This window comes from Podarcis muralis, chromosome 12, assembly GCF_964188315.1.
Source record: "Podarcis muralis chromosome 12, rPodMur119.hap1.1, whole genome shotgun sequence".
Taxonomy (NCBI): Eukaryota; Metazoa; Chordata; class Lepidosauria; order Squamata; family Lacertidae; genus Podarcis; species Podarcis muralis.
This window is the reverse complement of record NC_135666.1, coordinates 2672217-2698397: the sequence shown is the minus strand read 5'-3', so window position 1 is coordinate 2698397 and position 26181 is coordinate 2672217. Positions and strand designations below refer to the sequence as shown.

At 50.7% G+C, this 26181-nt stretch overlaps 2 protein-coding genes across 3 annotated transcripts; both read left to right on the top strand.

Annotated features, from left to right (window-relative positions):
* Positions 1–308: 308 nt before the first annotated feature.
* On the top strand, positions 309–11590 carry ZNF467 (zinc finger protein 467). Its single transcript, XM_077916613.1, has 5 exons — positions 309–932; positions 4808–4919; positions 6168–6281; positions 7195–7299; positions 8941–11590. The coding sequence occupies exons 1-5, from the start codon at positions 909–911 to the stop codon at positions 10899–10901; spliced, it is 2316 nt and encodes a 771-aa protein (XP_077772739.1). The 5' UTR covers positions 309–908; the 3' UTR covers positions 10902–11590.
* A 3707-nt stretch (positions 11591–15297) lies between these two features.
* Positions 15298–23951, top strand: LRRC61 (leucine rich repeat containing 61). Of its 2 annotated transcripts, none has more exons than XM_077916668.1 (2): positions 15298–15440; positions 20308–23951. In XM_077916668.1, the coding sequence occupies exon 2, from the start codon at positions 20556–20558 to the stop codon at positions 21339–21341; it is 786 nt and encodes a 261-aa protein (XP_077772794.1). In that variant the 5' UTR covers positions 15298–15440; positions 20308–20555; the 3' UTR covers positions 21342–23951. The 2 variants fall into 2 exon arrangements, with proteins under 2 accessions (XP_077772794.1, XP_077772793.1); XM_077916667.1 differs by lacking the exon at positions 15298–15440 and adding an exon at positions 15528–15716.
* Positions 23952–26181: the final 2230 nt, after the last annotated feature.

Here is a 26181-nt window from a genome sequence, read left to right as displayed (position 1 = left end):
GAAAGTATACAATAACATAATAAAACATCGAACATTAAAAAAACTTCCCTATACAGGAGAGAATAACCTGTAGAATAACCAAGGAGATAAGTAAGTACAGCATGCAGCCTTTCGAAGGCATCTGTATAGGGAACTTGTTTATTGTTTTATTATGTTTTTATATATTTTGGAAGCCGCCCAGAATGGCTGGGGAACCCAGTCAGCTGCTATTATTATTATTATTATTATTATTATTATTATTATTATTATTATAGGACGTCGCTATTCAAATGGCGGAGGGTGTGCGCTTCTGCTCTCCTCCTCAATCCACTAGTCCTTAAGGAGCCCCCGGTTCCTCGTGCGCGCGCAGCTGCTTCCAGCTGGCTCCCTCCGCGCGCGCCCCTCGCCGCCTCGCAAGCCGACGGAAGCACGAAGCGCTGAATTGCAAAGCTCTTTCTTTCTCTTTCTCCACCCCCACACCCCCCCCCGAGCCCGGTGCCTGCTGGGAGATGTAGTTCCCCTCTCCGTCCGCCGAGCAGGGCAATCCGGCGGCGCGCACGGCCAGCAGGCGGAACCAGCCCGTTTTGCAAAAACCGTCTATCTCCTCCTCCCATATTTTTTTTTTTTGGGGGGGGTCTTTGCAAGCGGGATCGCGGGGTGGGGGTGCGGTGCAAGCTTTCTCCCGAGGAGCCGGCCCCGATCCTTCCGCGCGGCAACCCCCTTGGGGCGTAGGGCCCGGGTGCGCGCACCTTCCCTTTCTGCAGGGTCTTCCTTCCCACGCCCCGCGCACCCACAGTTTTTTGGAGGGGAGTGTGTGTTTGTGTGTGCGCGCGCTCGCGCCCTTCCCTCTCCTCGCTCAGCCCAGGATCGGGCGCAGGAGGTGGGCGCGCTGCGGAGCCTGCCGCTCCCCCCAGGATCCGGGCCCACGGATGGCGGTCGGGGCTGCCGCGCAGGTAAGGCGGAGGCGGAGGAGTTCAGCTGCTTTGATGTGGCCGAGAGGCAATTAGTCCTCATTTGCATGTCTTCCGGGCCCCAGATGCCACCCAGGGAGGAGGAAAATCAGCCCTCGGGGGGCAAATCTTCGGGAGGGGCGCCCGGGGGGCCCCGGAGCCGGGCATCCCGGCTGCGCGTTGGCAAAGGGGCGCAGGGGTCGTCCGGCAGAGGAGAAGTGTCAAAATAACTCCACCCCCCCCCCCTTTTGGTTCAAAGTGCACATGGCTAAGGCCACGATCCTGCACCAGTCGTCTTGCAATGAATCCTAGAATGGTGGAGTTGGAAGGGACCCTGAGGGTCATCCATTCCAGCCCCCTGCAATGCAGAATCTTCTGCCCAATGCGGAATTCGAACCCGCCACCCTGAGATGAAGAGTCTCGCGCACTACCAACGGGGAGGTTTGCATGGCGGAGCGTCCCAACAGGGCCGTGGCCTTAGGGTCGAACTTCCACAGAGGTGCAGGAGGAGACCCGCAGGGGTCACCCGGCCCAGCCCGCCTGGCAGGGCAGGATTCGCACCTGAATCATAGAAATGTAGTCGGAAAAATCGCAGGTCGCCAAGCCCAGGGGACACAAATTTGAGGCGATCCGTAATTGAGAATTTCCCTTTGGGGCCACTGAGTTTTGGCTTCGCTCAGGGCACCATATGAGCAAAGTCTGCCCCAATTCAAAGGGACCCCCTGTGTCATCTAGTCCACCCCCCTGGAATTTCGGCTAAAGCGTCCCTGACGGATCCAACCTCTGCCTCAAAGCCTACACGGAAGGGGAGCCCACAACCTCCCTCAGAAAGTTCTTTCTGGAGCCAGAATCTCCTTTCAGTTGAATCTGTTCCCAGTGGGGCAGGGGAAAAGAAGCTCAAAGAAACATTAGAAGTAAAAAACTGCCCCTTATTTTCTCAGCGGTGAACTGCAGGAAGCTCTGGGTTTTCCCTGCCCTCAGAAACCCTTCCTTCTAACCTTCATGCGTCACGGGTGCAACGGCTCGTTAGTTTGGGGCCATGAATAATATTTTATGCAGCAGCCTGGGCGCTTAAATGGAAAGGGAATCTTGATTCGAAGGCACTTTTTAAAGCAGAGGTTTTTATACAAGTGGAGCATAAATCAGTTGTTTGCCCCGCGCTCGAGGGCGCTTAATTATATGCCTTTCTCCAGCCTGTCATTATGAATATCGCTGTTTTGCTCAAGGGATATTTCAGGTGGGGAGTTGGAAGCCAACCGCTGTTCAGGTGTCCTGGGCGATAATAACCTTGGCGTTTACTTAACCGCGGTGCTGTAACTCGTGTGGCATCTTCTCATCACGAGGCTCCAGCTCAAGCGAACAGCCGCTTGCAGTTTATAAAGCGAGATTCGGCAGAGGTTGGGCGTTGAGCCCCATTCCGTTTGGGGAAACATGGCAGGCGACAGAACCTAGGAAGCTCATTTCACAGCCTTTTTGGACCTTTGAGGATCTAAGCCATGGGGAGGCAAACTGAGGCCCGGGGGCCGGATCCGGCCCATTCGCCTTCTCAATCTGGCCCGCGGACGGTCCGGGAATCAGCGTGTTTCTACACGAGTAGAATGTGCCCTTTTCTTTGAAATGCATCTCTGGGTTATTTGTGGGGCATAGGAATTGGCTCATTATTTTTTTTCAAAATATAGTTTGGCCCCCCACAAGGTCCGAGGGACAGTGAACTGGCTCCCTGCTGAAAAAGTCTGCTGACCCCAATCTAAGCTTTAACTTTATGTAAAGTTTTTCTTTTAATAGTTCCTATGGGTAAAGACAGGGACGCGGGTGGCGCTGTGGGTAAAACCTCAGCGCCTAGGACTTGCCGATCGAAAGGTCGGCGGTTCGAATCCCCGCGGCGGGGTGCGCTCCCGTTGCTCGGTCCCAGCGCCTGCCAACCTAGCAGTTCGAAAGCACCTCCGGGTGCAAGTAGATAAATAGGGACCGCTTACTAGCGGGAAGGTAAACGGCTAGAGTGAGATGAGCGCACAACCCTAGAGTCTGTCAAGACTGGCCTGTACGGGCAGGGGTACCTTTACCTTTATGGGTAAAGACATGGGTAGGCAAACTAAGGCCCAGGGGCCGGATCCAGCCCAATTGCCTTCTCAATCCGGCTCGTGGACGGTCTGGGAATCAGCGTGTTTTTACATGAGTAGAATGTGTGCTTTTATTTAAAATGCATCTCTGGGTTATTTGTGGGACATAGGAATTCGTTCATTTCCCCCCCCCCCCAAAAAAATATAGTCTGGCCCCCCACAAGGCCTGAGGGACAGTGGACCGGCCCCCTGCTGAAAAAATTTGCTGACCCCTGCTGTAACCATTACACCTTGGCTTTTTGTGAAAGCTGCCTGGGCTCCCTGCCTGGGGATAGGGTGGGATATGCAAAAATACAAAGAAAATACCTATTTGGATTTGAGCCATGCTAGGCCCCCTTAACGGTCGCTGGCGGACCAGTTGCAGAAATACTGCAAAACACATACAAAAACACTCAGATTTGTTTTAAGGATTTGTTTTAAGTTTTTCATCTATGCTAAAACTCAGTCTAAGTTTGTTTGTTTTTAAAAAAAGTTTAACCACATCAGTTAACAAACATGGATACATATGCTATACTGTTATTGCTTTAGTTAAATGAATTGTTTAAATTGTTTTTAAGGAAATGGTTATTTCTCTCCTTCCAATAAAGTACTGCAGAAAAGTTGTCCACATATAAACAGTTCACTTATTAAACCTCACAATAATTTCATAATTATCTGTCTATGTATTTCTAACAGTATAACCAAATCAATAATTTTTGATATAACTGTAAAAACTACTCTGGAAATTTATTATTCCGAAAATGAAACCTTCCTCTGGTTGTAAATATTAATATTATACCAGCAAGAATGAGTCTTTCTGTAAAAAAAAGAAAAGATTTAAATCAAGTCTTTCTGACTAGTGATTTAAATCAAGTCTTACTAGTGATTTAAACCATGATTTAAATTGGTTTGATTTTAATCAAATCCACCCTGTTTGCAACACATCAAAACATCAAATATACAGTGATCCAGAATAAAAGAAATGCAAGCTTCAAGGAGGGTATTTCAGGTGCTTCTCTTAAGGGACATCTTGCTTTTCCCAGTCGCCAGCCTGTCAACCGGTCGTAAAATGTGCCTGGCACCCGGCTGATTTCTCACCCTGCCTGACTTGCCAGGTTGCTGTGGGGGTTAAACAAGGAGCAGGTAAAACCACGTGCGCCACCCAGAGCTCCTGGGAGGAAAAAGTGGGATTATGGAAACAGGAGCTGGGGGAATAGCAGAGCTGAGATTTCCCAGTTTCCACCCCAGCTCAGGGGTACCAGTACAGATAATAATAATAATAATAATAATAATAATAATAATAATAATAATTTATTTATTTATTTATACCCTACCCTTCCCAGTTCAGAAAACTGGGCTCAGGGCGGCTAACAACAAATTTATTGATGCAACAAAAAACAGCATAAAATACAGTATAAAATGTGAATAACAATAAATTCAGAATTCAAAAATCAATTTAGGGGGGAAATCCATCCAATAAACATTAGATGATCACCAGGGCTAGCTGGCTAAATGAGTCCTATTTGGGCCAGCGAGGAGGCCAGGGGAGAATTAGCTGTGGGATCCCAGAGCGGGTAATCTTCATAAAAAGGGAGGGGAGGGGAATAAAAGATCAGGCTAAGTTCAAATTGAAAGCCAGGTGGAATAGCTCTGTCTTACAGGCCCTGCGGAAGGAAGTTCAATCCTGCAGGGCCCTGGTCTCGTGGGACAGAGCATTCCACCAGGTCGGAGCCACCACTGAGAAGGCCGTGATTCCTGACTTGCCCCATTTCCTTGCAGGTGCCAGTGCGGTGTGAGGACACGGCCCTGTATCTTGCCCCTGAGCGCTGGAAGGAGTGGGCAACACATGAAGACGCCATGCGGGAGAATTACGGCGCCACCATCGCTTTGGGTAAAACAAGGACGCTTTTTCACCCTCCTCCTCCCTGCCCACAACCTGATCTCCTGTGGAATGAATGTGTGGAGCTTTTTTCCAGACCTGATATGGGGAAATGGAAGCCTGGAGGGTGGGGGGCAAATACAGTCTTCAGGGGCAGCCCCACATACAGCACATTGCAGCAGTCTAATCTGAGCATGGGGTGCATTGGCCAAGTCATCTCTTGTTCTGCCTCTTATATTATCTTTATATTAATTTATTTAGAATCCAAATTTGCCCCAGAACCCAATTGTGTTTCTTCATTGTGCAGACACAGGTGTTCTAGGCATTAATGTATTTATCTGAGACATTTGTATACAGTGGTCCCTTGGTTCTCAAACGCCTTGGTACTCAAACAACTTGGAACCAGAACACTGCAAACCCAGAAGCAAGTGTTCCACTTTGCAAACTTTTTTCAGCTCTTTTTCTTTTGTTTTTGTGACTATGTGGAACCCAGTTCAGCTACTGAATGATGGATTGCGTGACTGCAGTACATTGTTTATTGCTTTCGTTTTATGGCTCAATGGTCTCGTTAGATAGCAAAAACCATGCGAAATTGCTGTTTTAGGGGTTGTTTTTAAAAGTCTGGAACAGATTAATCCCTTTTGCATTCCTTTCTATGGGAAAGCACGCCTTGGCTTTGGAACGCTTTGGTTTTGGAACGGATTAAGTTTGAGAACCAAGGTACCGCTGTACTTTAGTGAATTCAACAAGGCATTTTGAGGAGAAGCGAACTGTTTCAAAAGGACTGGAGCAAATTTATATTTTATATGAAAGAAAATTGTAAACATTTGAAAATGTTTGTAGGTTTGAATTGAAATGCTTTGTAATGTGAAAATAAGGAACTGATTTACATATAAGGAGGTAATTTTAATAAAAAAGAAAAACATTTAAGGTAAAAAAAAGTGGTTATAGAAATGCGAGAATTTAGTAAAAGATGTTTGGAAGTCAGAAAGAGGGAGGGAAGGAAGTCGATGCTCTGTTTGAGCAATGCTTTATGTTATAGATTTGTGTAATGAGTTGTAATTAAACATGAAAACTCAATAAAAATTAATTTTAAAAAAAGTTTGAGAACCAAGGTACTGCTGCAGTTTAGTGAATTCAACAAGGGATTTTGAGGAGGAGCAAAGCCATTCACTCTGAACAGAGGTACTACCGAATCTGCCCCTTTGGTCCTTACCGAAGAGTCAGAAGCCAGGATAATCTACGCTTTCTCTCTTGCAGGATCGCCAGTCACCAAGCCCGAGATGGCTGCCCAGATTGAGGAAGGCGGCCCGCTGCTGCTTAATGGTCAGGGGGATGTCCAGCCCAGGGAGCGGTCGGATGCTGCCGACACAGGTTAGAGAAGCCAACAAACCCTTATTGGCAGAAGTGCGTTCCTGGGTCAAGCACACTCTTATAGTGTCCGGTGAGATGTTGGCCATCTAAGTTGGCGGCCCTCACGATCTCCTGTGGCAGGAAGTTCCTCAGTCTAACCCAGGGGTAGGCAACCTAAGGCCTGGGGGCCGGATCCGGCCCAATCACCTTCTCAATCCAGCCTGCAGACAGTCCAGGAATCAGCATGTTTTTACATGAGTAGAATGTGTACTTTTACTTAAAATGCATCTCTGGGTTATTTGTGGGGCATAGGAATGCGTTCATTCAACCCCCCCCCCCCTAAAAAAATAGTCTGGCCCCCCACATGGTCTGAGGGACGGTGGACCGGCCCACAGCTGAAAAAGGTTGCTGACCTCTGGTCTAACCCTCCTCTGTGCGAATAACTTTCTTTTCTCTGTCCCTCATTCAGTTTCATCGCACCCCCGCAAGTCCTAGTGTTAAGAGAGAGGGAGAAAAAGCTTTCCTCTCTCCACTTCCTCCAGTCTGTGAATAATTTCACAAACTCCTCTCGTGTTGCCTCTTCCTCGAATTTTCTCCAAACTAAAACGCCCCAAATGCTGCAGCCTTTTTCATAGGGGAATAATAATAATAATAATAAATTTTATTTATACCCTGCCCTCCCTGGCTAGAGCCGGGCTCAGGGCGGCTAACACCAATAAAATAAAATCACCGTAAAAACATAATAGAGGAAAAAGAGAGGGAGAAAAAAACACCAATTTAAAATACAGGTTAAAATTCAAAATGTTAAAATCCCCAGGATAATTTCAGTCGCCCTTTTCCACCTTCAGGGTTTGGAAGGCCCCTGAGCTGTTTATTTACCTCCGTGTCCTGACCAAAGTGTGGCTTTTATTCTGTTTTTCTTTCCCCTCTGCAGGATGCGTCTCTCTGGAGACTGAGGATGCCAGGAAGAGCGAAGAGCAGCGAAGGGCCGGGGAGGAGCAGAGGATGAGAGGAGAAGCCCCCAGAGGCCCAGAGAGAGGTGAGGACTCTTATTTATTCTTATTATTGCAATGCGATATGGGGCTTCCCTCACCCCTGATCCAGAAGCGGCAGTCAATACGGGATGCTGCAGCACGATTGCTGGCCTCGTTGGCGTATGAGGCCTGGGCTCAGAGACCTGCACCGGCTGCCGATCTCTTCTGGGGCCGAGTTCAAGGTGGTGCTATTAGTATACAAAGCCCATAACATCTTGGGACCAGTTTAGCTTCAAGATAGCCTTACCCAATAAATGCCCACTCGCAACTGGCACTCCTAACAGGTGCTACAATATCCTATATTGGGAAGCTTTTAATGTTTGATGTTTTATTAAGCTTCTATGATTGTTGGAAGGGACGCGAGTGGTGCCGTGGGTTAAACCACAGAGCCTAGGACTTGCTGATCAGAAGGTCGGCGGTTTGAATCCCCGCAATGATGGGTAAGCTCCCGTTGCTCGGTCCCTGCTCCTGCCCACCTAGCAGTTTGAAAGCACATCAGAGTGCAAGTAGATGAATAGGTACGGCTCTGGCGGGAAGGTAAACGGCGTTTCCGTGCACTGCTCTGGTTCGCCAGAAGCGGCTTAGTCATGTTGGCCACATGACCTGGAAGCTGTACGCCGGCTCCCTTGGCCAGTAAAGCGAGATGAGTGCCGCAACCCCAGAATCGGTCACGTCTGGACCTAATGGTCAGGGGTCCCTTTACCTTTACCTATGTTTGTTGGAGCCGCCCAGAGTGGCTGGGCCAACCCAGTCTGATGGGTGGGGTACAAATAATAAAATTAGTAGTAGTAGTAGTATTAATCCCTGTGCCTCCTGAAGGAGAATTCTGCACAGTGTCTTTCAATGTTTATCTTTATTGCATGTTCACAAGTTCTAGTGTAATGGAAGAAGGAGAGAAGCTGTCCATTTTCTCCATCCCTCACTTCATTTTATAAACTCACTTTAAAAAATAAAATAAAATCCTCCAAAATATAACAACCTCATGCGGATAAATAATGAAATATCCCACTCTCACCTAGGAGATAGAGTTTAGGCAATGCATGAAGAATAACAACAAAATAATGTGAGTTCTTATCCCAGCATACTATTTGTCTAGAAGGTGATCAACAGTTTAAGTTAACCCAAAAGTTTATAAAGTGTGAAGGGTTCTCTATTTTCATTTTTAGCCATATACAGTGGACCCTCCAGTTACTTACTACTCTGGATACGTAACTTTCAGGTTATGAACGCGGCAAGCCCGGAAGTGTGTTCTTCTGGGTTTCACCGCCACCGCATGTTCAAAAGCGCTCTGCACTGTGCATGCATGTGCAGAAGCGCTGCCTCTGGTTACAAATTTTTCAGGGTGCACACGGACCCCTGGAACAAATTAAATCCGTAACCGGAGGGTCCACTGTACTGTAATATTTCATAAACTTCTATCAGGTCACCTAAAAGCCCCCCAAATGCTGCCACCTTTCGTCCTACAGGTGTTGTTCCATCCCCTTTAACCTTTTCCAACTCCTCGATACCCTTTTGGAGGCGAGGCGACCAGAACGGCACACCTTATTTCACCATAGATCTGAACGATGGGATTGTGAATGCCGCATCTGATCGCCCTGGGAATCGGTCCCCTAACGCCTCTCTCTTTGTGCCCTCGATCCTGGCAGGCGGGTGGCTGCTCCGTGCGGTGAAGGTGGAAGCGGAGGAAGAGTACTCGGAGTGGCCGGCGGGCCTGAGCGCAGAGGTGCTGCTCTCGGGACTGCCCGTCACAGCGGGAGTCTGCAAGTCCGAAGGCCTGAACCCCGCGGAGGAGTACGGCAGCGCCAACGGAGGAGGAGGCGGCCTCGGTGAGCTGTCGGGCTTGGCGCTGCAGCAGTGGCAGATGCTGAGCGAGGAGAAGCCGCTGGGCTGCCCCCGTTGCGAAAATCCGGGACCCCCGCCGGCCAGCGGCCCTGGGGACCCCCGCCCTCGCCCCTTCACCTGCCCGCAGTGTGGGAAGGCCTTTGGCAAGAAGGCCCACCTGACGCGCCACGCGCGGGTGCACACCGGCGAGCGCCCCTTCGCCTGCGCCCACTGCGGGCGCCGCTTCTCACAGAAGATCCACCTGGGCTCGCACGAGCGGGTGCACACCGGCGAGCGCCCCTTCCCCTGCGACCGCTGCGCCAAGAGCTTCCGCAAGAAGACGCACCTGGTGCGCCACCAGCTCACCCACACCGGCGAGCGGCCCCACGCCTGCCCACTCTGCGACCGCACCTTCGTGCACCGCAGGCACCTGCTGCGCCACCAGCGCCTCCACGAAGAGGGGGCCCCTCCGGCGCATGGGGAGCTTCCAGAGGCGGGTCAAGCCGCGACCGGGGTCTACAGGGGTGGCGCTGAACCTGGGCAGGATGTGGGCATCTGCAGTGGTGAGCACGGTGGAATGGGGCAGGTTGCAACCGTCGAAACCGGGCACGTAGCCGATGTCTGCGCAGAGCAGGGCAGACTTGGGCTGGCGACCGTTTCGTACAGCAATGAGGTCGGACTGGGGCAGTTTCCTGCCTCCTGCGTGGGGCAGGCGGAGCCGTATCCGAGTGCAGTCCTGTTTAAGGCTCAGGCGGATCCCACGTTGGGGAGAGTCCCTGGCATGGAGCACCCCGGGCAGAGGGACGGTGGCATGGCAGCTCCCGGAATGGTCTACCCTGAGCAAGGCCACTTCGGTGCCCTCTGCAGGGCGCAGGGGGAAGCAGAGGGTGGAGTCCCCTGCATGGAGCAAGTTGGCAAGATCGAACCGCAGGAGGAGGAGGAGGAAGAGGAACCGAACCCATGCCAACGCCCAGAAGAAAAGCCATTCCTGTGCTCCGACTGCGGAAAGGCATTTGCCTGGAGGAAGAACCTGGCATCGCACCAGCGGCTCCACGCCGAGGGCGGCCGCCCGTTCTCCTGCGCCGAGTGCGGGAGGGGCTTCAGCGACAAGCGCCACCTGACGGCGCACCTCCGCGGGCACATGGGCCTGCTGCCCTACGCCTGCCCACACTGCGAGAGGAGCTTCGCGCACCGGGCCGGGCTGGCGGCGCACCAGTGCGGCGGGCACGCCGGGCAGCGCCCTTTCTCCTGCAGCGAGTGCGGGCGCTGCTTCGCCCACAAGAGGCACCTGCAGAGGCACCGGCGCAACCAGCACTCGGCCGAGCGCCCGTTCTCCTGTGCCCAGTGCGGGCGCGCCTTCGGCACCCGGGCCAGCCTGCTGGCGCACGTCAAGTCCCACGCCGGGCAGCGTCCCTTCGCCTGCCCTCTGTGTGGGCGCGCGTTCAGCCGCAAGTCGCACCTGGCGCGCCACGAGGCAGTGCACACGGGCCTGCGCCCCCATGCCTGCGCCCAGTGCCCGCGGCGCTTCAGCTCCAAGACCAACCTGGTGCGCCACCAGGCCGTCCACACCGGCCTGCGCCCTTACATCTGCACCCACTGTGCCCGCAGCTTCAGCCGCAAGACCCACCTCTTGCGCCACGAGCGCACACACACCAGTGCGCCCCTGCCCAGCAGCCCCACTGGGTGGCCGGCTGCCTTGCACCAGGGCTCCCTCCCACAGCAGCAGCAGCAGCAGCAAGAGCAGCCCCTCATTTTCCCCATGGCTTTTGGGGCCACCTGGCAATGACCCAAAAGCCACGTAACTCTGCTGCAGGAAAGTGTGTATTCTGTGCTATAAAGAATCAAAACAAGCCATGCAGAAATAAATTGCACACCAGTGTCTGCAGCCTAACTATACTGAAAAGTAATCATATTTTTCATAATTCAGAAAGCTATGCTCCCCCCCACACCGGCTAAGACAATAAACTTTTCATAATTTATTTTATTCTTGCTAGTCACTCATATAGGCAATAAACTCCCTGAGGCATTGAAAGCCTTGCTTCACAGCTGCTGGGATATATTCTCAGTGGCTTCTGAGGGTTCTCCAGACTCTCTCTGCAACATCCAAGCCTAACTCCACCTCCATAAGGGCTAGAAGCTTGGGCTTTTTTGTGGGGGGCGGGGAATGAATAAGATCCGGGAGAAGCTCAATGGCGCACGTTTTGCAGGGATTCTTTGAACACGCACCTGAGATACACGAACCTGGCCACTGGCTCAGAGTGGGCAAAACGTCTCAGTATCCAGACCTTTTCAGCTTTAAATAATAATGGAAACATTTTTTTAAAAAAAATATTGCCAACAAATCATTTTAGTAGCATCCTCAAGTGAATGTACATTATGTTTTGTAAAGCCTTGGAAACAGAAAAGAAAAAAAAAAGTTATGTCAGTTCTGACTTTAGCCCTGATGCTTTCAGAAATAAATGATCCTTCATAATATTTTGTGTGTCTGCATCTGGATGATGTGGGTAATGTCTAATATTAAGCACCTTACGGGTTGGTTGGTTGGCTCCCTCTCTCACCCTGCGCATGCCCATCAGCGCACAACTCTTGAGTAAATTGCTGCCTTAATTCCAGAGGACTAGGCAGCACCTCCTTCTTGGTAGTAGTTTTGCCACAAGTAGCTGAGCTACATGCAGCTTGGCCCGGATCCGTTAGGGTCCTGTTCTGATGACCCCATGACTGACTGGGATCCTTCACGACCCTGTGTGAGATAGGGTCCCATGTGACTACTGATGCTGCTCCATGCAAGGGGGTGTCATGGAAGGGTTGGACGTAGGGGAATGGGGGGAAGAACCAGCTGGGGAACCCCCCCCCCCAGGGAAGAAGGCTCAGAGCCCACGGATGGGTGGTGGGACAATGATGAAAGGGTCAGAGGGAGGAGATTGGGAAGAGGATGAGGTGTAAGCTGAGGAGGCAACAGGGCTTAGTGAGCGGGGAGAGCCTGTGGCAGAGAGAAGTTCAGACTCGGAGGCAGAAGCTGAAGCAGGAGAGTTGACCTAACCTGGGGAGGAAACAGCAAAGACCTGATGAAGAGAGCACAGCAGAGGTTATATTTTCTGAGAATTCTCCGGAAAACAATCTCTCAAAGGACCTGCTGATGGCATTTCACCATTGTACTGCTGAGAGTGTATTAACTTATGGTCTCTGTGTATGGTTTGGGAGCTGCACGGTAAGGGAAAAAACTGCTGTCCAGGGTTGTAAAGACTGCGGAGAGAATAATTGGGTGCACTCTTCCCACCCTGGATCAAATCGATGCTTCCAGGTGCCATAAGAAAGCTACAGAGATAGTGCAGGATAGTGCGCACCCTGGAAATGATCTCTTTCAGCTTTGGCCTTCTGGAAGAAGGTCCAGGGTTATAAAGACTAGGACCCACTGCCTGAGAAAGTTTCTACCCAAATGCGATTTTGGTTTTAAACGCATTGTAAGAAGTCTGTATGGGAGTATATTGTATTTAAAAATGGGGTATCAAAATTTTTAGGGGGCTAACCAGGTTGGGATAGCTGGGATAGCAGGCTTGTTGGGTTTCGAATTTCTTATGTAGATTTTTCAATTTCGTTGTTCTGTATGGGACAATGGCAATAAAGATTATCGTATTGTATCGCAAGAGGAGGGGGGCCAAGAGGCAGAGATGGGTCTGGCTGGGGAAGAGGCGTCTCCCCCTCCTGCTGCAACAAGCTCTCCTCTGCTATTGTCTCCCAGAACCAGGAGAGGCATGAAGAGGGTGCTGGAGAAGTTAGTGTCATGCAGCCTAGGATGCTTAGAAGAGGAGAGGAGGGGATTTAGGCATCTGTGGGGAGGCAGGGACTTCCAAGTGCGCTCATTAGGCCTGACGCTCCTGTGCAGATCCTGGTTTTTTGCCATTAAAGAGTTAACTCCACTTGCTCCCTGTGATTTGCTGCTGGCTCGCTCCTGTCAGGGGGAAACAAAATCCCTGTTACAGACACAAACTGCATGCATCAGGCGATATGTGAAGGTAGTCCTACTCTGAAGAGGCCCCTTGGAATCAGTAGGTCTACTCTGAGGAATATGCTTGGCTTGGGTATCGCCCACAGCAAGTCCATAGGTCTATTCTCTCGCATATTTTGGGGACTCTCGCACATTCTTAAACCATCTTGGTCGCCATAAAAAACATCACCCCGTGCACACGGGTGGTGAGTATAAAATTGCTAGAGGGCCACATTGCTTCATGGGCACCCTTGCAGGGGCCAGAAGCTGTGCGTGGGCAAAGGGGGCAGGGCAATGGAGGTGACTCACCCCCTATGTATGTTGGGATACTGCCGGGGAGACGGGGGCATTTGGCAGGCCCCCAGCTAGCTCCAGCCACCGGCCGGCAGCCGGGCGATCTCCAGTCTTTGGAACAGCATCAAACAGCGACACAAGCCTCCTATACGTTTAGGAGCTTGGCACGCTCTAGTCAGCAGAGTGGATAAATCCTCACATTGGAAGTGGCGGACAGAGACATGTGTAAGCATTATTTACAAGCGTTTATTCAGCATAGTTCAGGAACAAAGGAAAAACATGTCTGCATCCCTTCATGTCCAAGCACACATCAAGATAGCAAAAGCAATCTACAAACGGAAGTTCCCAGCAGATTGTGCTGGAAGTAAACAGGCATGTGACACACACCAGTCATGCCTGTTCCTTTTAAGGTGGAACGGAACTAGATCCTAACAATGTATAGTAGGGCACATTCCAGACATGCAAGTCAGATTCCTCAATTCCATTTGCGGAGCAAGAGGGATGGTCAGCATTCAAGGACCCCGATTCCAGCTGGCCGCGGGTCAGGGCTCAGGAGGGGTTCCCCCACCTGCAACCCTGCTAAAAGCAGGCAGGCCACACCGCCCCCAGGACTTGCAAAACTTAAAAGATTAGTTACAGGTCAATGTGGGGATTTCAAGCCACGTTCATGATTTTGGATGCGTTGATCATAGTGGTTCTTGAGCAAGACTCTGTTCTGCTGTAGAATTTATTTATAGAATGGCAGTTCAAGTTAATGGACTATGCTGAAATGGCTTAAATAACCAGAAGAATCAGAAATCAGGAAGACCAAAATTTTAATACGGAAAGGGGAAAATTGATAACTTATCTTAAAGAAGAAGAGGAGGAGGAGTTTGGATTTGATATCCCGCTTTATCACTACCTGAAGGAGTCTCAAAGCGGCTCACAATCTCCTTTCCCTTCCTCCCCCCCAACAACCACTCTGTGGGGTGAGTGGGGCTGAGAGAAGTGTGACTGGCCCAAGGTCACCCAGCAGCTGCAGGTGGAGGAGCGGGGAAGCGAACCCAGTTCACCAGATTACGAGTCCACCGCTCTTAACCACTACACCACACTGTTTACAAAGACCATTGTAAACAGTTAAAATCGTTAGTAGGGTTGGAATACCACTTGTAGTTTAAGGTGAAGACACAGTGAAAGAGGTAAAGGATTTGGAGTATCATAAAAGATGTGGGAGGAAATGATTAACGGTAAGGGGAGGATGGAAGTCCAGGAGATTCTGTGGAATCTTGTTTTTTACAATTTATGATTGATATATATCTGTAAACATTTAATTTGAAAAACCAAATCTGTAAAAAAAGGCAACACATTTATTTATAAAAATATCTTTTATTTCCCTTCTCTTCCCTACCGCTCCCCTTTTATGAAGATCACCCGCTCTGAGACCCCACAGCTAATTCTCCCCTGGTCTCCTCGCTGGCCCAAGTAGGACCAACTCAGCCAGCTAGCCCTGGGGATCATCTAATGCTTATTTCCCCTAAATTGATTTTTGAATTTTATTCTTATTCATGTTTTTATTTTATTGTTATTCATGTTTTTATACTGTATTTAATGCTGCTTTTACAATGAAGTGTTTTAAATTTGTTGTTAGCCACCCTGAGCCTGGTTTTTGAACCGGGAAAGGTGGGGTATAAATAAAATTATTTATTATTATTATTATTATTATTATTATTATTATTATTATTATTATTATTTCATATATGATCTAGTTGAGATTCCTGCATTGCAGGGGTTGGACTAGATGACCCTGGGGATCCCTTCCAACTCTACAGTTCTATCATCATCATCATTATCATTATCATTATCACCACCAGAGGCTACAGGGCTGTTGACGAGGTGCAGCCCCAAAGGCACCATATAATATCAGGGGAACTGCGACCTCCTGTCTCTTTAAGCGAGGCGTCCCGGGCAAGGCCTCGCGTCGCCATGGCAACGCGGCCTGCCGCTGGGTTCCTAAGCGAGGCCTGGGAGAGGAAGGGGAGCAGAGGCGGCCTCGTCGTCGCAGCGGCGGTGAGGGAAACGCGGCGTGGGGAGGGGAGACCCCCGATCCCAAACCCCCACCCCCCAATACTGAATCTAGCACCGGCAGGGCCAGGCTTGGGGGGGTGGGTGAGTGGGGGGGGGAGAGGAATCTCGGGGATGCCCTTCTGGTCCACGTTGCCATGGAAACGGGATGAGGGCCCAGGGAGGATGGCGATGGCAGGGATGCTTCTGCCTCTCTTTGTGTCTCCTCTCCACCCGCACGAGGGCCGGATTGAGGTTGGATGAGGCCCTCAGCTGCTGAAGGTAATGGGGCCCTTTAGATGTCCAGCTGTCCTTTGTCAACAACAAATTGTTGCTGTTTTTTTGTGTTGAATATATGCTATAGGGTCATTTATGGACCTAATAAGTATCCAAGGCCATTTGAACATAACAAATAGGAGCCTACACAACACAAAACACTGTGGCTGTATGTGGGGTTTATTTTTTTATCTTATGTTTTGGAAATGTACATTCAAGGTTTTTTTTTCCTTTAAATTTTTTGGGGCCCCCAAGAGAGTGGGGCCCTAAGCTATCGCTTGTTTAGCTTATATGCAAATCCAGCACTGCCCCCACCCGCGGAAGGGAGAGAGTTGAAAGGGACCCCCCAGAGACATCTAGCCCAACACACTGTTATAAGGAAAATACCTCAAATTCCCTAATGGGGTATCTGGAGTCTAGAGTTCCTCAGGAGATCTATATCAGGCGGAGAAAATAACAGAGGCCAACCAGAGTATATTGAAAGCAAAACAGCTAGTAAGCCTGATCTCTATTAAAGGAAATGAACTGCTACAACTCACCACACGCAGGAGGGAGGAGAATAATAAGAATAAGAATAATAAATTTTATTGATACCCTCCCCTGCCCTTCCCAGCCAGAGCCGGGCTCAGGGCAGCTAACACCAGTAAAACTACAGTAAAAACATAATAGGGGATGGACGGACACCAATTTAAAATACAGATTAAAATGCAATTTAAAATGCAGCCTCATTTTAAAAGTAGCCCATAGAGAACCCTGAACAATAGTGTGCAAACCCCTATATAGGCTTTTGAAATTACCTACCCTGTAGCCAGAGACCACTACCCCAAAACATTATACATACATCGCAGAAGGAGGCGGTCTACAGCCGAAATTTGAGAGTGTTGTTTCTCTCCTGTCTGCCAGGATACGTGATAATGCCTTACTTGGTTGCATTTTCTGCGGTAGCCTGGCCATTCCTTTGAGATGGCAAATAATTTAGTTCCTGAATCTCTTAAGCAGTGTTTCCCAACCACTGTTCCGCGGCACACTAGTGTGCCGCGAGATGTTGCCTGGTGTGCCGCGGGAAAAATTAAAAAATTGATTTTTTTTTTTAAGTCAAATTTTCGATTGGGGCGCCGTCACTAGATGACCCCTGGGGTTCCCTCCCTCCCTCCCGCTCTGCGCCTTCCTCCTCCTCCTCCTCCTCCTCCGGGGAGGCCCTTCCTGGCTCTCGGCCAAGGCTTGGCGGCTGCCACTCACTCACTCGCTCGCCCACCCGTCCCTCCATCCCTGCACCCGGCCTCTCCCCCTCCGTCCCCGGCGCGGGGGCTGCCGGGATCCGTAGTCCCCTCGCCCTTGGGCTCCGCGCCCGCGCGGGGTGCGCGAACTACGTTTCCCAGCGTGGCCTGGCGGGCCGGGCGTTTTGTTTGAAGCGCTCTTCTCCCGGCCATGGAATGAGCGCAGCGGCGGCGGCCGGGCGGGCAGGGGCTCTTCCGCGCAGACCCCGCGCAGCCTGCCTGCGCCCCCCGGAGATCGGGCGGCAGGATGGAGCCCGGGGATCCCCGCGGAGGCGGAGCGGCGGAGGCGGAGGCTGCCCCCCAGGTAGGGCTGCATCGGGGTTTTTTTATTTTTGCAATGCTGCATCCGCGCCAGAGGGGACGCATCGGATCGCGGGGAGACCCCTTGGCGGGCGTGCAAGGCAATGCATGCGTGCAGGCGTTGCATGGAGTGCAGTGCAATGCAATGGCAACGCGGCGCCCTGCATGCATGCATGCAACTTCCACCGGCGCTCCGGACTTGGCAGGTGTGGGGGGTCCCCAGTGGGCGGCAGAGAGAGCCGGGAGGGCGAAGGGGAGCCGGGGGGGAGCAGCGCTTCTCCCCGAGCCGAGCCCGGGGGAAAACTTTGGCGTCGTTGCGCCGGGTGTTGGAAGCGGAGGCTGGCGGGGGGCCCTCACCTGCAAAACCTGGTCGCCTCTCATATATTTCGTGCATTGCATTCATCGCCCGCTTTCTCCTCCAAGGAGCTCCCGGGGGCGCGCGTGGTTCTCCCCGTGTTATCCTCGCAACAACAGCCCTGCGAGGTGGGTCAGGCGAGTGGCCCAAGGGAGCACCCAGGGATTGTCCTGGCCAGGTGGGGTGATTTGAACCCTGCTCTCTGCCCGGTCTTCGTCCTCATTTAGCCCCCACATGTGCATGACTGTGCATGACTGAGGTTTTCCCCCCTCGTCTTGGCTATGGTGTGAGTCTGTGCTGTTAATTAATGGGGTTCTGCCTTCGGAGAAGATGAGCCAGCCCTCAAGGAGGTGATTATGTAATTTGCTAGCAATTGATGTCCCTCCCGGCGTGACGCTGCGCGCTGACGTCACGGGGCTGTAATGGTGGTGTGCCTCGAGATTTTTTTCATGAAACAAGTGTGCCTTTGCCCAAAAAAGGTTGGGAAACACTGCTCTTAAGCATAGTGATAGTTTGCTCAGCTTCACTTGCCAGACTGTATTTGAAAAGGGAGGTGTAAGCCCGTACAGTCCAAAGGCAATGGGAAAGCTTTTCCCATTGCCTTCCTCCTGGCAGAGAAATATTTGAGGTCAATTTGGGAGAGTCAAAGTGGCTCCAGGATTGTTCTCCTGTACTATTTCAGACATGTGGTTTATATATTTATGTATGTGTTTGCCTTGTACACTGGAGACCTTAGAATTCTTGTAACAACCCTGCCATGTATATATATGTTTCTGTATATGCTGGAAGTCACCCAGAGTGTCTGCAGCAGCCCAGTTAGATGGGTAGGGTATTATTATTATTATTATTATTATTATTATTATTATTATTATTATTGAATCCTTAATCAGGGTTACAACAATGATTCAAAGCAGAGATGGTGGATAACTATTTGCAAAGTGGGGACAGGGACTCCTCCTGCCTCTGTAACCCCCCTCCATGTGCACATGTAAGCAGGTGTATATTTGGCACTGTATATGTACCCATGCACATGCCTAAATGTGGGGGTGATAGCAGGCCCCCAATGGCTAGAGGCATGAAGACGTTAGCAGCACCCAGTGCTCTTTGCAAAATACTATATACATGGATGTGTACAAGGCGTGTGTTGGGAGAGGGGTGGGTCTCTACAGCCCATATGCTTTTACTCAGAAGTAAGCCTTGCCATGCTCACAGGGGGAGATGTTTCTCCCAAGTAGACATGGAAAGGATTGCAGGCTTTGCAGTTCAGCTATGTGGAGCAATGGATTGGTGTGCAAGTGAGATGGTTATTGCTGCTGTTATTAGCACTGTAATTGCAAATACAGTTATTTGCCAAAAAAAAAAAAGTTGAGAAAAGCTAGAGGTGGCCCAGAAGAAAATGCCCCCCCCCCCCCGCTTCTGTGGAAGAAGCATCATGCAACACTAAACCCATGTGTCTGCCTGGGATGTATTGAATTCAGGGGATTCTGTGCATTGAGCTGTTGTGCTCCAGGTTTCCACATCTGCCTGCTTAGTAGCACTGAAGGGAGGTCTTATTTGGTGGTATCTGATTCTAGGGCTGCTGGGATTATTGCATCCAGATGAAGCCAATGTTTTTGGCAGTGTGCGCACACCAGCCCACATCTTGGTGTCTGCTTTGAAGCCAATTTCCACACATCAGCTGGCACGTTCGGAAGACACCCTCAGTGCAGCCCTGCATCTGGTTTGCAGAGCTGCATATAATAACGAATCACAATGTCTTGTGGTGTATGGAAAACTGTGTGTGCTCTATGGTTGCATATCAAGTACGGTATCTTGTCACTTGGCAGTCTATAGTAGCCAAAATGGGTTGGGTCTGGTTGCTGTGGCATGTACTGTACTGTGTGCTAAACTGATGGAGAGATTACTTCAACCTATGGAATCAAAAAACTGTGGGATTACAAGGGACCCCAAGGGTCATCCAGACCAACCCTTGGTGGTGCAGGCATCACAACCAAAGAATCCCTGACAGATGGCCATCCAACCGCTGTTTAAAAACCTCTGGTGGAGAAGGGTCCACCATTAAAAATAATAATAATTATTGCTGCCACCAAGATAACATTTTATACAAACACCACTTTCTGAGTCCATTCCGCTGTCAAACGGCTCTTATCGTCAGAAAGTTATTCCTAATCTCCTTTCTTGTCATCTGAATCCATTGGTTCGGTTCCTATCCTCCGGAGCAGGAGAAAACAATATCGTTCCATCTTCCACGCAACAGCCCTTCAGATATTTGCCTTTCGTATCATATCATATTTGGTCAATGAGTGCTCAAAACTGAATTTGCTGCTTTGTGACTGAATCTCACCTGAACATGGAGACAGTCTGGAAGCCTCCTCAGTGTCAGGCAGTGTGGAGTTTAAAATGTACCTGCATTGAGTTAAATTAACAAATCCAAATTAGCAGTGCTTACTTCCTTGGGCATTCATGGGAGAGGTAGCAGGGTAGAACGCTTGATGCGTTAGTTTATTTCTTTTGGTTTCCATTGTCAAAAGACACAGGATTCTAGGTTCCCTTTAAAGTGCTTTTGTGGCTGAAGAGTGGGGTCCTCACACTATAAATAAGTAAACAGATAAATAAATATTTGACCCCATCTTGATGCGACATCCTTTTTCCTCTCCCCTTCCAGGAGCTCCATTGTCCACATCGATACCCATTTGAAGCAGAAAACCATATCCTGCACCCTCCAGGTTCTCCCTCTCTCTCTCTCTCTCTCTCTCTCTCTCCAGAGACAAAGGAAGTGATCTACCTAGTTTTCCCTCCCAACAGTAGCCGTTAACACCAGTTGTGATATGATCAAGGTGCCTTGGAGCTAAGTGAGCACAGAGCTGGAGCCAGGTTGTCGTGGGAACTGCCTCCTTGGCTGCCCTGCCCAAGATGGAACCCCGGATGGAGAAGGGCGAGGAGACAGAGAACGTGAAGATCACCTCCCAGCTCCTGAAGGCCAAGACGGGTGAGTTTGACCTGGAGTCTATCCTGCTGCTGAAGCTCCGGGGCTTGGGCATCACAGACCTGGGCTGCCTTGGGGAGTGTGCCGGCCTGGAGTGGCTGGACCTGTCGGGCAACGCCATTGTCCACCTGGGGCCCCTCTCCTCCCTCAAAGCCCTGGCCGTCCTCAACGTCTCCTCCAACCGCATCTCCAGCTTGGAGCCCCTGGCCGGCTGTGAGAACTTGCAGAGCCTCAACGCAGCGGGGAACCTGCTGAGCAGCCTCCAGCAGCTGCAGTGCCTGGCCGGCCTGCGGCACCTCGAGAGCCTGCGCTTCAGCGACCCGGTGGGGCGCCTCAGCAACCCGCTCTGCGGCGCCGCCGGGTACCGCACCGCCATGTCAGAGATGCTGCCGGGGGTCAAGGTGATCGACGGGGAGCGGGTCTCCGGGCGCGGCAGTGAGCTCTACCAGCTCTGCAAGGACATTGACAGCTCTCTCAAGCGCTTCCACGGAACCGGAACCGGCGAGCTCAGCGGCCTGGCCAAGCCCTGGGTGGAGGAGGGGTACTGGGACGTCCGCCCCGCCCGGAGGAGCTCCATTGTGGAAGAGGCCTACAAGCAGTTCAACGAGGCCCTCCAGGAGTGCCGGGACCTGAGCAAGCGCGCCGACGACACCATTTCCCAAGCGGAGAGGGCCCTGAGCGCCCGCTCCGATTCCAGCTCGTTCGTCTTTTGAGCCGCCCTGCACTTCGACGCCCTTCCCTTGGCGTTGCCGAGCTGGGCATTGTTCTTTCAGTATCATCCTTGTCACTCTCTGGCCTGTGAAGCCATTATTTTGCCCTGACCTCTGTCCCTTCTGAAAGCAGCGGGTACTGCTTAACACCCTTAACTGAACCTGTTTCCCACAGCTCCCGAGAAAGCTTGTAGGAGCTGTGTGACCCTCAGGTCCGAGTCAAAGAGCATCGGGAGGAAGTTTTCGGCCAACGGACTCTGAAATCTGGATTATCAAGTCACAGCTCAGCTCGTGTTGGGACCTTTTGGGCTACTTCGGTGTAACGTGGAGCCTAGTTTTTTAATGCGGTGTGGACTGGTGTGGTGCTCCTCATCCAGCCCCCTTTCTTAGTAGGCTGACATCTTGGATCTACATCCATTCACCCTCAAGGATGTCTGTCTTCAAGAGAAGGGGCCACAGTGCAGTGCCTCTCAGGCCTTGTCCTCCGAGGTGATTCTCACGGCCCTTTTCCCCACACAGTGAAACCACAGCATGTTGACTTATCCAGCACGCAGACACAGAATCAGCTTCACTTGTCTTTTTAGACCACCAAGTCCCCACATCCTCCTGACTAAACCTTGTCGGTGACAGATTCCCAACATGCGTGGACCTTTGTGTGTTGGTATGTCAGAGCATGCACCATAGTTCTTTCTTCACCCCACCAAGCTGGTTAGCTGGGTGGCATTTATGTAAATCCACAGAAAAATATTTTGAGAACTGTGGGGCTGGGCAGAAGTGGCCGGCTGGAGTGTGAACCCACATATTAAGGAACATCCACATTCAGTAATGGGACGCGGGTGGCGCTGTGGGTTAAAGCCTCAGTGCCTAGGACTTGCCGATCGAAAGGTCGGCGGTTCGAATCCCCATGGCGGGGTGCGCTCCTGTTGCTTGGTCCCAGCGCCTGCCAACCTAGCAGTTCGAAAGCACCTTCGGGTGCAAGTAGATAAATAGGGACCGCTTACCAGCGGGAAGGTAAACGGCGTTCCGTGTGCTGCGCTGGCTAGCCAGATGCAGCTTTGTCACGCTGGCCATGTGACCCGGAAGTGTCTCCGGACACCGCTGGCCCCCGGCCTATAGAGTGAGATGGGCGCACAACCCTAGAGTCTGTCAAGACTGGCCCGTATGGGCAGGGGTACCTTTACCTTTACCTTTACATTCAGTAATGCTAAACAATTTGTTCTGGATATTGAAAGCCCCATCTGCATTGAAGCAATATCATAGCACATTAAGCAGTCATGGTTTCTCCTGAAGAATCTAGAGGGCAGCAGATTGTTAAGGGTGCTGAGAGTTGTTAGGAGACCCCTAGTCCCACAAGTAGTTTTATGAACCAAATCCCTCTTCTCATGGAACACTCTGTGTGAAAAAGGGAGTCTCCTAATAGCTCTTACCCCTCTTAAACTACATTTCCCAGGATCCTTTGGGGAAAACTATGATGCTTCAAAGTGGTATGATACTACTTTTAAGTTTACAGTGCAGATGGGGCCTTAATTCTCAGCTGGCAGCTTCCATACTGTCCAACTGGTCCTTACCAACTCATGGAGTTTCCTTCACAGCTGCCCAACCAGCAGGGTTGAGCTGAAAGTCCCCTTGTGAACTGTGTCATCCCAACTGCAGCAGCCAGAAGAGTCAAAATGATGTGTTGTAGATCCTCTACATTTTGCATCAATCCTACGAAGGAGTGACCCTGTTTTCACAGGCCTTGACTTCAGCCAAATTCTCTACCTCGCATGCTTCCCCAAACCCCTCCAGGCATCAGTTATGATGTCCGGGTCATGCTGCTATTCTCTCCAAGAATACAGTAGCTTAGGGATCTAATCTTCTTTATTTTGTCGTCTTTTCCTTTTCTTATCCTGCCATTCCTCCCACGGGAGCTCAGAGCAGCGAACAACATAGAAATACAATCTGAAAAAAACACATTTCTAAATACAACGCAATACCAGCTCATATATACAGTGGTACCTTGGTTCTTGAACGGCTTAGTTGTCGAACAAATTGGCTCCCGAACGCCGAAAACCCAGAAGTAAGTGTTCCGGTTTTCGAACGTTTTTCAGAAGCTGAACATCTGAGGTGGTTTCTGCTTCAGTGCAGGAAGATCCTGCAGACAATCAGAAGCCATGCCTTGGTTTTCGAACGGTTTCGGGAGTCAAACGGACTTCCGGAATGGATTAAGTTTGAGTACCAAGGTGCTACTGTATATTTATAAAGGGCCCTACTATTCCAAAGCCCTTCAAACTGCCCCAGGGCAAGAAAAGAACAGCTCGCCAGTCTGTGTGACATTTCACTTGGTTTTTGCAGATTCAGGGGTAGCATGGTCAGGTCATAAAGAGGAGAGTTGATCTGACTTTTGTGCGTGTCAGAGAAGATGGGCTGGAAGTTTCCTGGAAGAGAACTTGGAGATCCCTGACCAGGGGGAGGGAACCCACACCTTTGAAGCAGAGGTGTAGAAAGGATGCTGAGCCAGCGCTTGGCATCTGGGGCGCTGCATGTTCCACCCGGGGATTGCATGCTGGGTCTCCTGACATGGGAATGCCGTGCAGTTATTTGCCTGTGAAATAAACCCAATGGCCTCCCTTGCTTTTCTGCTTCCTGGTTGGGCGCAGAGCTGCCTGCTTTGTGGAGTGCTTGGTTTCTCCCCCGTAGTCCACTCCCGATTCAGACGTGCTCCAGAGTGAGATGCCCTTCCCTGGGCAACTGAGCCTCTTCCAGAAGCTGGTGCCTGCCAAGTGGACCTGGCAAAGGCCTGCCAAGAGGACCTGGCAAAGGCCCTCCTCCTTCCTATCCATTTCTTCACACGCCAGCCGGATGTTTGTGCGCTCCCTGGAAAACCAAACATTCCCCGTCTTCACCAAGGTAACCCAAATTCTGAGCAGCGGGAGCTGCAAATTAAGCAAAGCTCCGTCTGCCTTTGTGCGTCTTGCACATCTGCTTCTCTTGATTATGAAGAGGCGGGATAAGGAGCTGTGAAGCCAAATAAATTCTGCCAAACAGTAGAAAGTTTGTTCACCCCCCCAGCCCTGCTCCCTGGCTTCTGAGATTCCACCAGCCTCTGTGCATGCATGCAGTTCAATTGCACACGCAGGCAGCCCTTACAACGGATTTTTGTAGCGTGGAGATTGGCGATTGAAGCAAGTCACGCTAGTTAAATGTAATTGCATGTACTCCTTTAGCTCTGCTATAGGATTTATCCTTTTTATCTTCCATAAAATAAAAAAAGACACACACACAAACGCAGAGGTTTAAAACCGAGAGCAGAGGCTCCCAGGATACTGAGCAGGCCAATGGTTTGCTTGCCTTAGGAAATTCATACTTCAACACTCTCTCCGTCTGTGTCTTATTTTATGCAGAGCAGCAGCAACACATTATTTTATTTGGTACATTTCTATCCCCGCTTTCTCCCAAGGAGCTCCTGGGGGCATATGTAATTCTCCCCATTTAATCCTCACAACTGTGAGGTAGGTTAGGGTGATGGTGAGCAACTGGCCGGAGCTCACTCATTGCCGAGTCAGAATTTGAACCCTGGTCTCCCAAGGTCCTAGTTTGGAACTCTTAACCATTATAACACACTGGCTTGGCCAGAAATCTGTTGTCCTGTTTTCAGTTTTCTCACTTTTCACTTCCCTTTCACAACTGCCTCCACTGCCTGAGTGTCTCTAGAATGACAGACTTGTGATTGTCCCCCAGGGCTACAGAATAATAGAATTGTAGTGTTGGAAGGGAACCCAAGGGTCATCTAGTCCAACCCCCTGCAATGCTGGAATCTCAGATAAAGCATCCATGACAGCTGGCCAGCCAACCTCTGCTTAAAACCTGCAATGAACGAGAGTCCACCACCTTCCGAGGGAGCCCAGTCCACTGTCAAACAACTCTTACTGTCAGAAAGTCCTTCCTCTTGTTTCATTGGATCTTCTTCCTTGTAATTTCATAAAATCATAGAACTGTAGAGTTGGAAGGGACCCCGAGGGGCATCTAGTCTGACTCCCTGCAATGCGGGAATCAAAATCAAATCCATCAGTTTGGATCCTACCCTCTGGAGCAGCAGAATAGAAGCTTGCTCCATCTTCCTTCAGATATTTGAAGATGGCTGTCCTTTCACATCTCAGTATTCTCTTCTCCAGGCTAATGTCAGGTGTGTGTGCAGGAGCCAGGCTCCGTGACCAATAGGACTTTGCAGGACTGGGGCCTTCCTAAGTTTGTTCTGAAGAGGCAAAGCACGGCCGCACAGGTGAGGCCACTTGGTAACTCACAGCACCTGGTGGCAAGAGCCGGGAAGGGATATAAGGTCAGCATTTCCCTTCAGCTCTTTGCTACAGCAACTCGTTCTCTGCCTTGCTGTGTCTGACTCCTTGCTTCTTGATCCTCGGACCCTTGATTTCATGACTCCTTGCTTCCTGACCCTTGGCTTCTTGACCCCTGGCTCTCTGGCCCTTGGCTTCCTGACTCCTAGCTTCTGGACTCCCGTTCCTGCTCCCACCCCGCCATCTTGCCCCTGGTCCTGACGTCCCCAGCCGGGACTTCGATCGCCCGTGAACCAGACCGTGACAGCTAAAAGGCAAGAAGGCATCCACCCACCCAATGGCCTGCTAAACCCCACTTCCAAAAGTTCAGCTGGAGGCTCCCTTTCCTCCCCAAGACATTTCCATAGCTGAGACAGGGACCCCAGGAATTCTGGCCCCCAAGATGAGTTGACTAGTTTGTCTCAATGGCTAGACCGGCTCTGGAACAGACCAGAAGAGACCACCAGGGTACAGATGCCCACAGATCAGGGGAAGAGGGATGAGCCCCCTTGCTCCTGAAATAACCATAC

What these genes read in the sequence shown, in the direction of transcription:
- LRRC61 (XM_077916668.1), top strand. Translation starts at nt 20,556, where the DNA reads ATGGAACCCCGGATGGAGAAGGGCGAGGAGACAGAGAACGTGAAGATC.
- ZNF467 (XM_077916613.1), top strand. Translation starts at nt 909, where the DNA reads ATGGCGGTCGGGGCTGCCGCGCAG. An exon ending in CGGTCGGGGCTGCCGCGCAG is followed by an intron (nt 933 to 4,807) that starts GTAAGGCGGAGG and finishes ATTTCCTTGCAG; the next exon opens with GTGCCAGTGCGGTGTGAGGA. An exon ending in CCCCAGAGGCCCAGAGAGAG is followed by an intron (nt 7,300 to 8,940) that starts GTGAGGACTCTT and finishes CGATCCTGGCAG; the next exon opens with GCGGGTGGCTGCTCCGTGCG.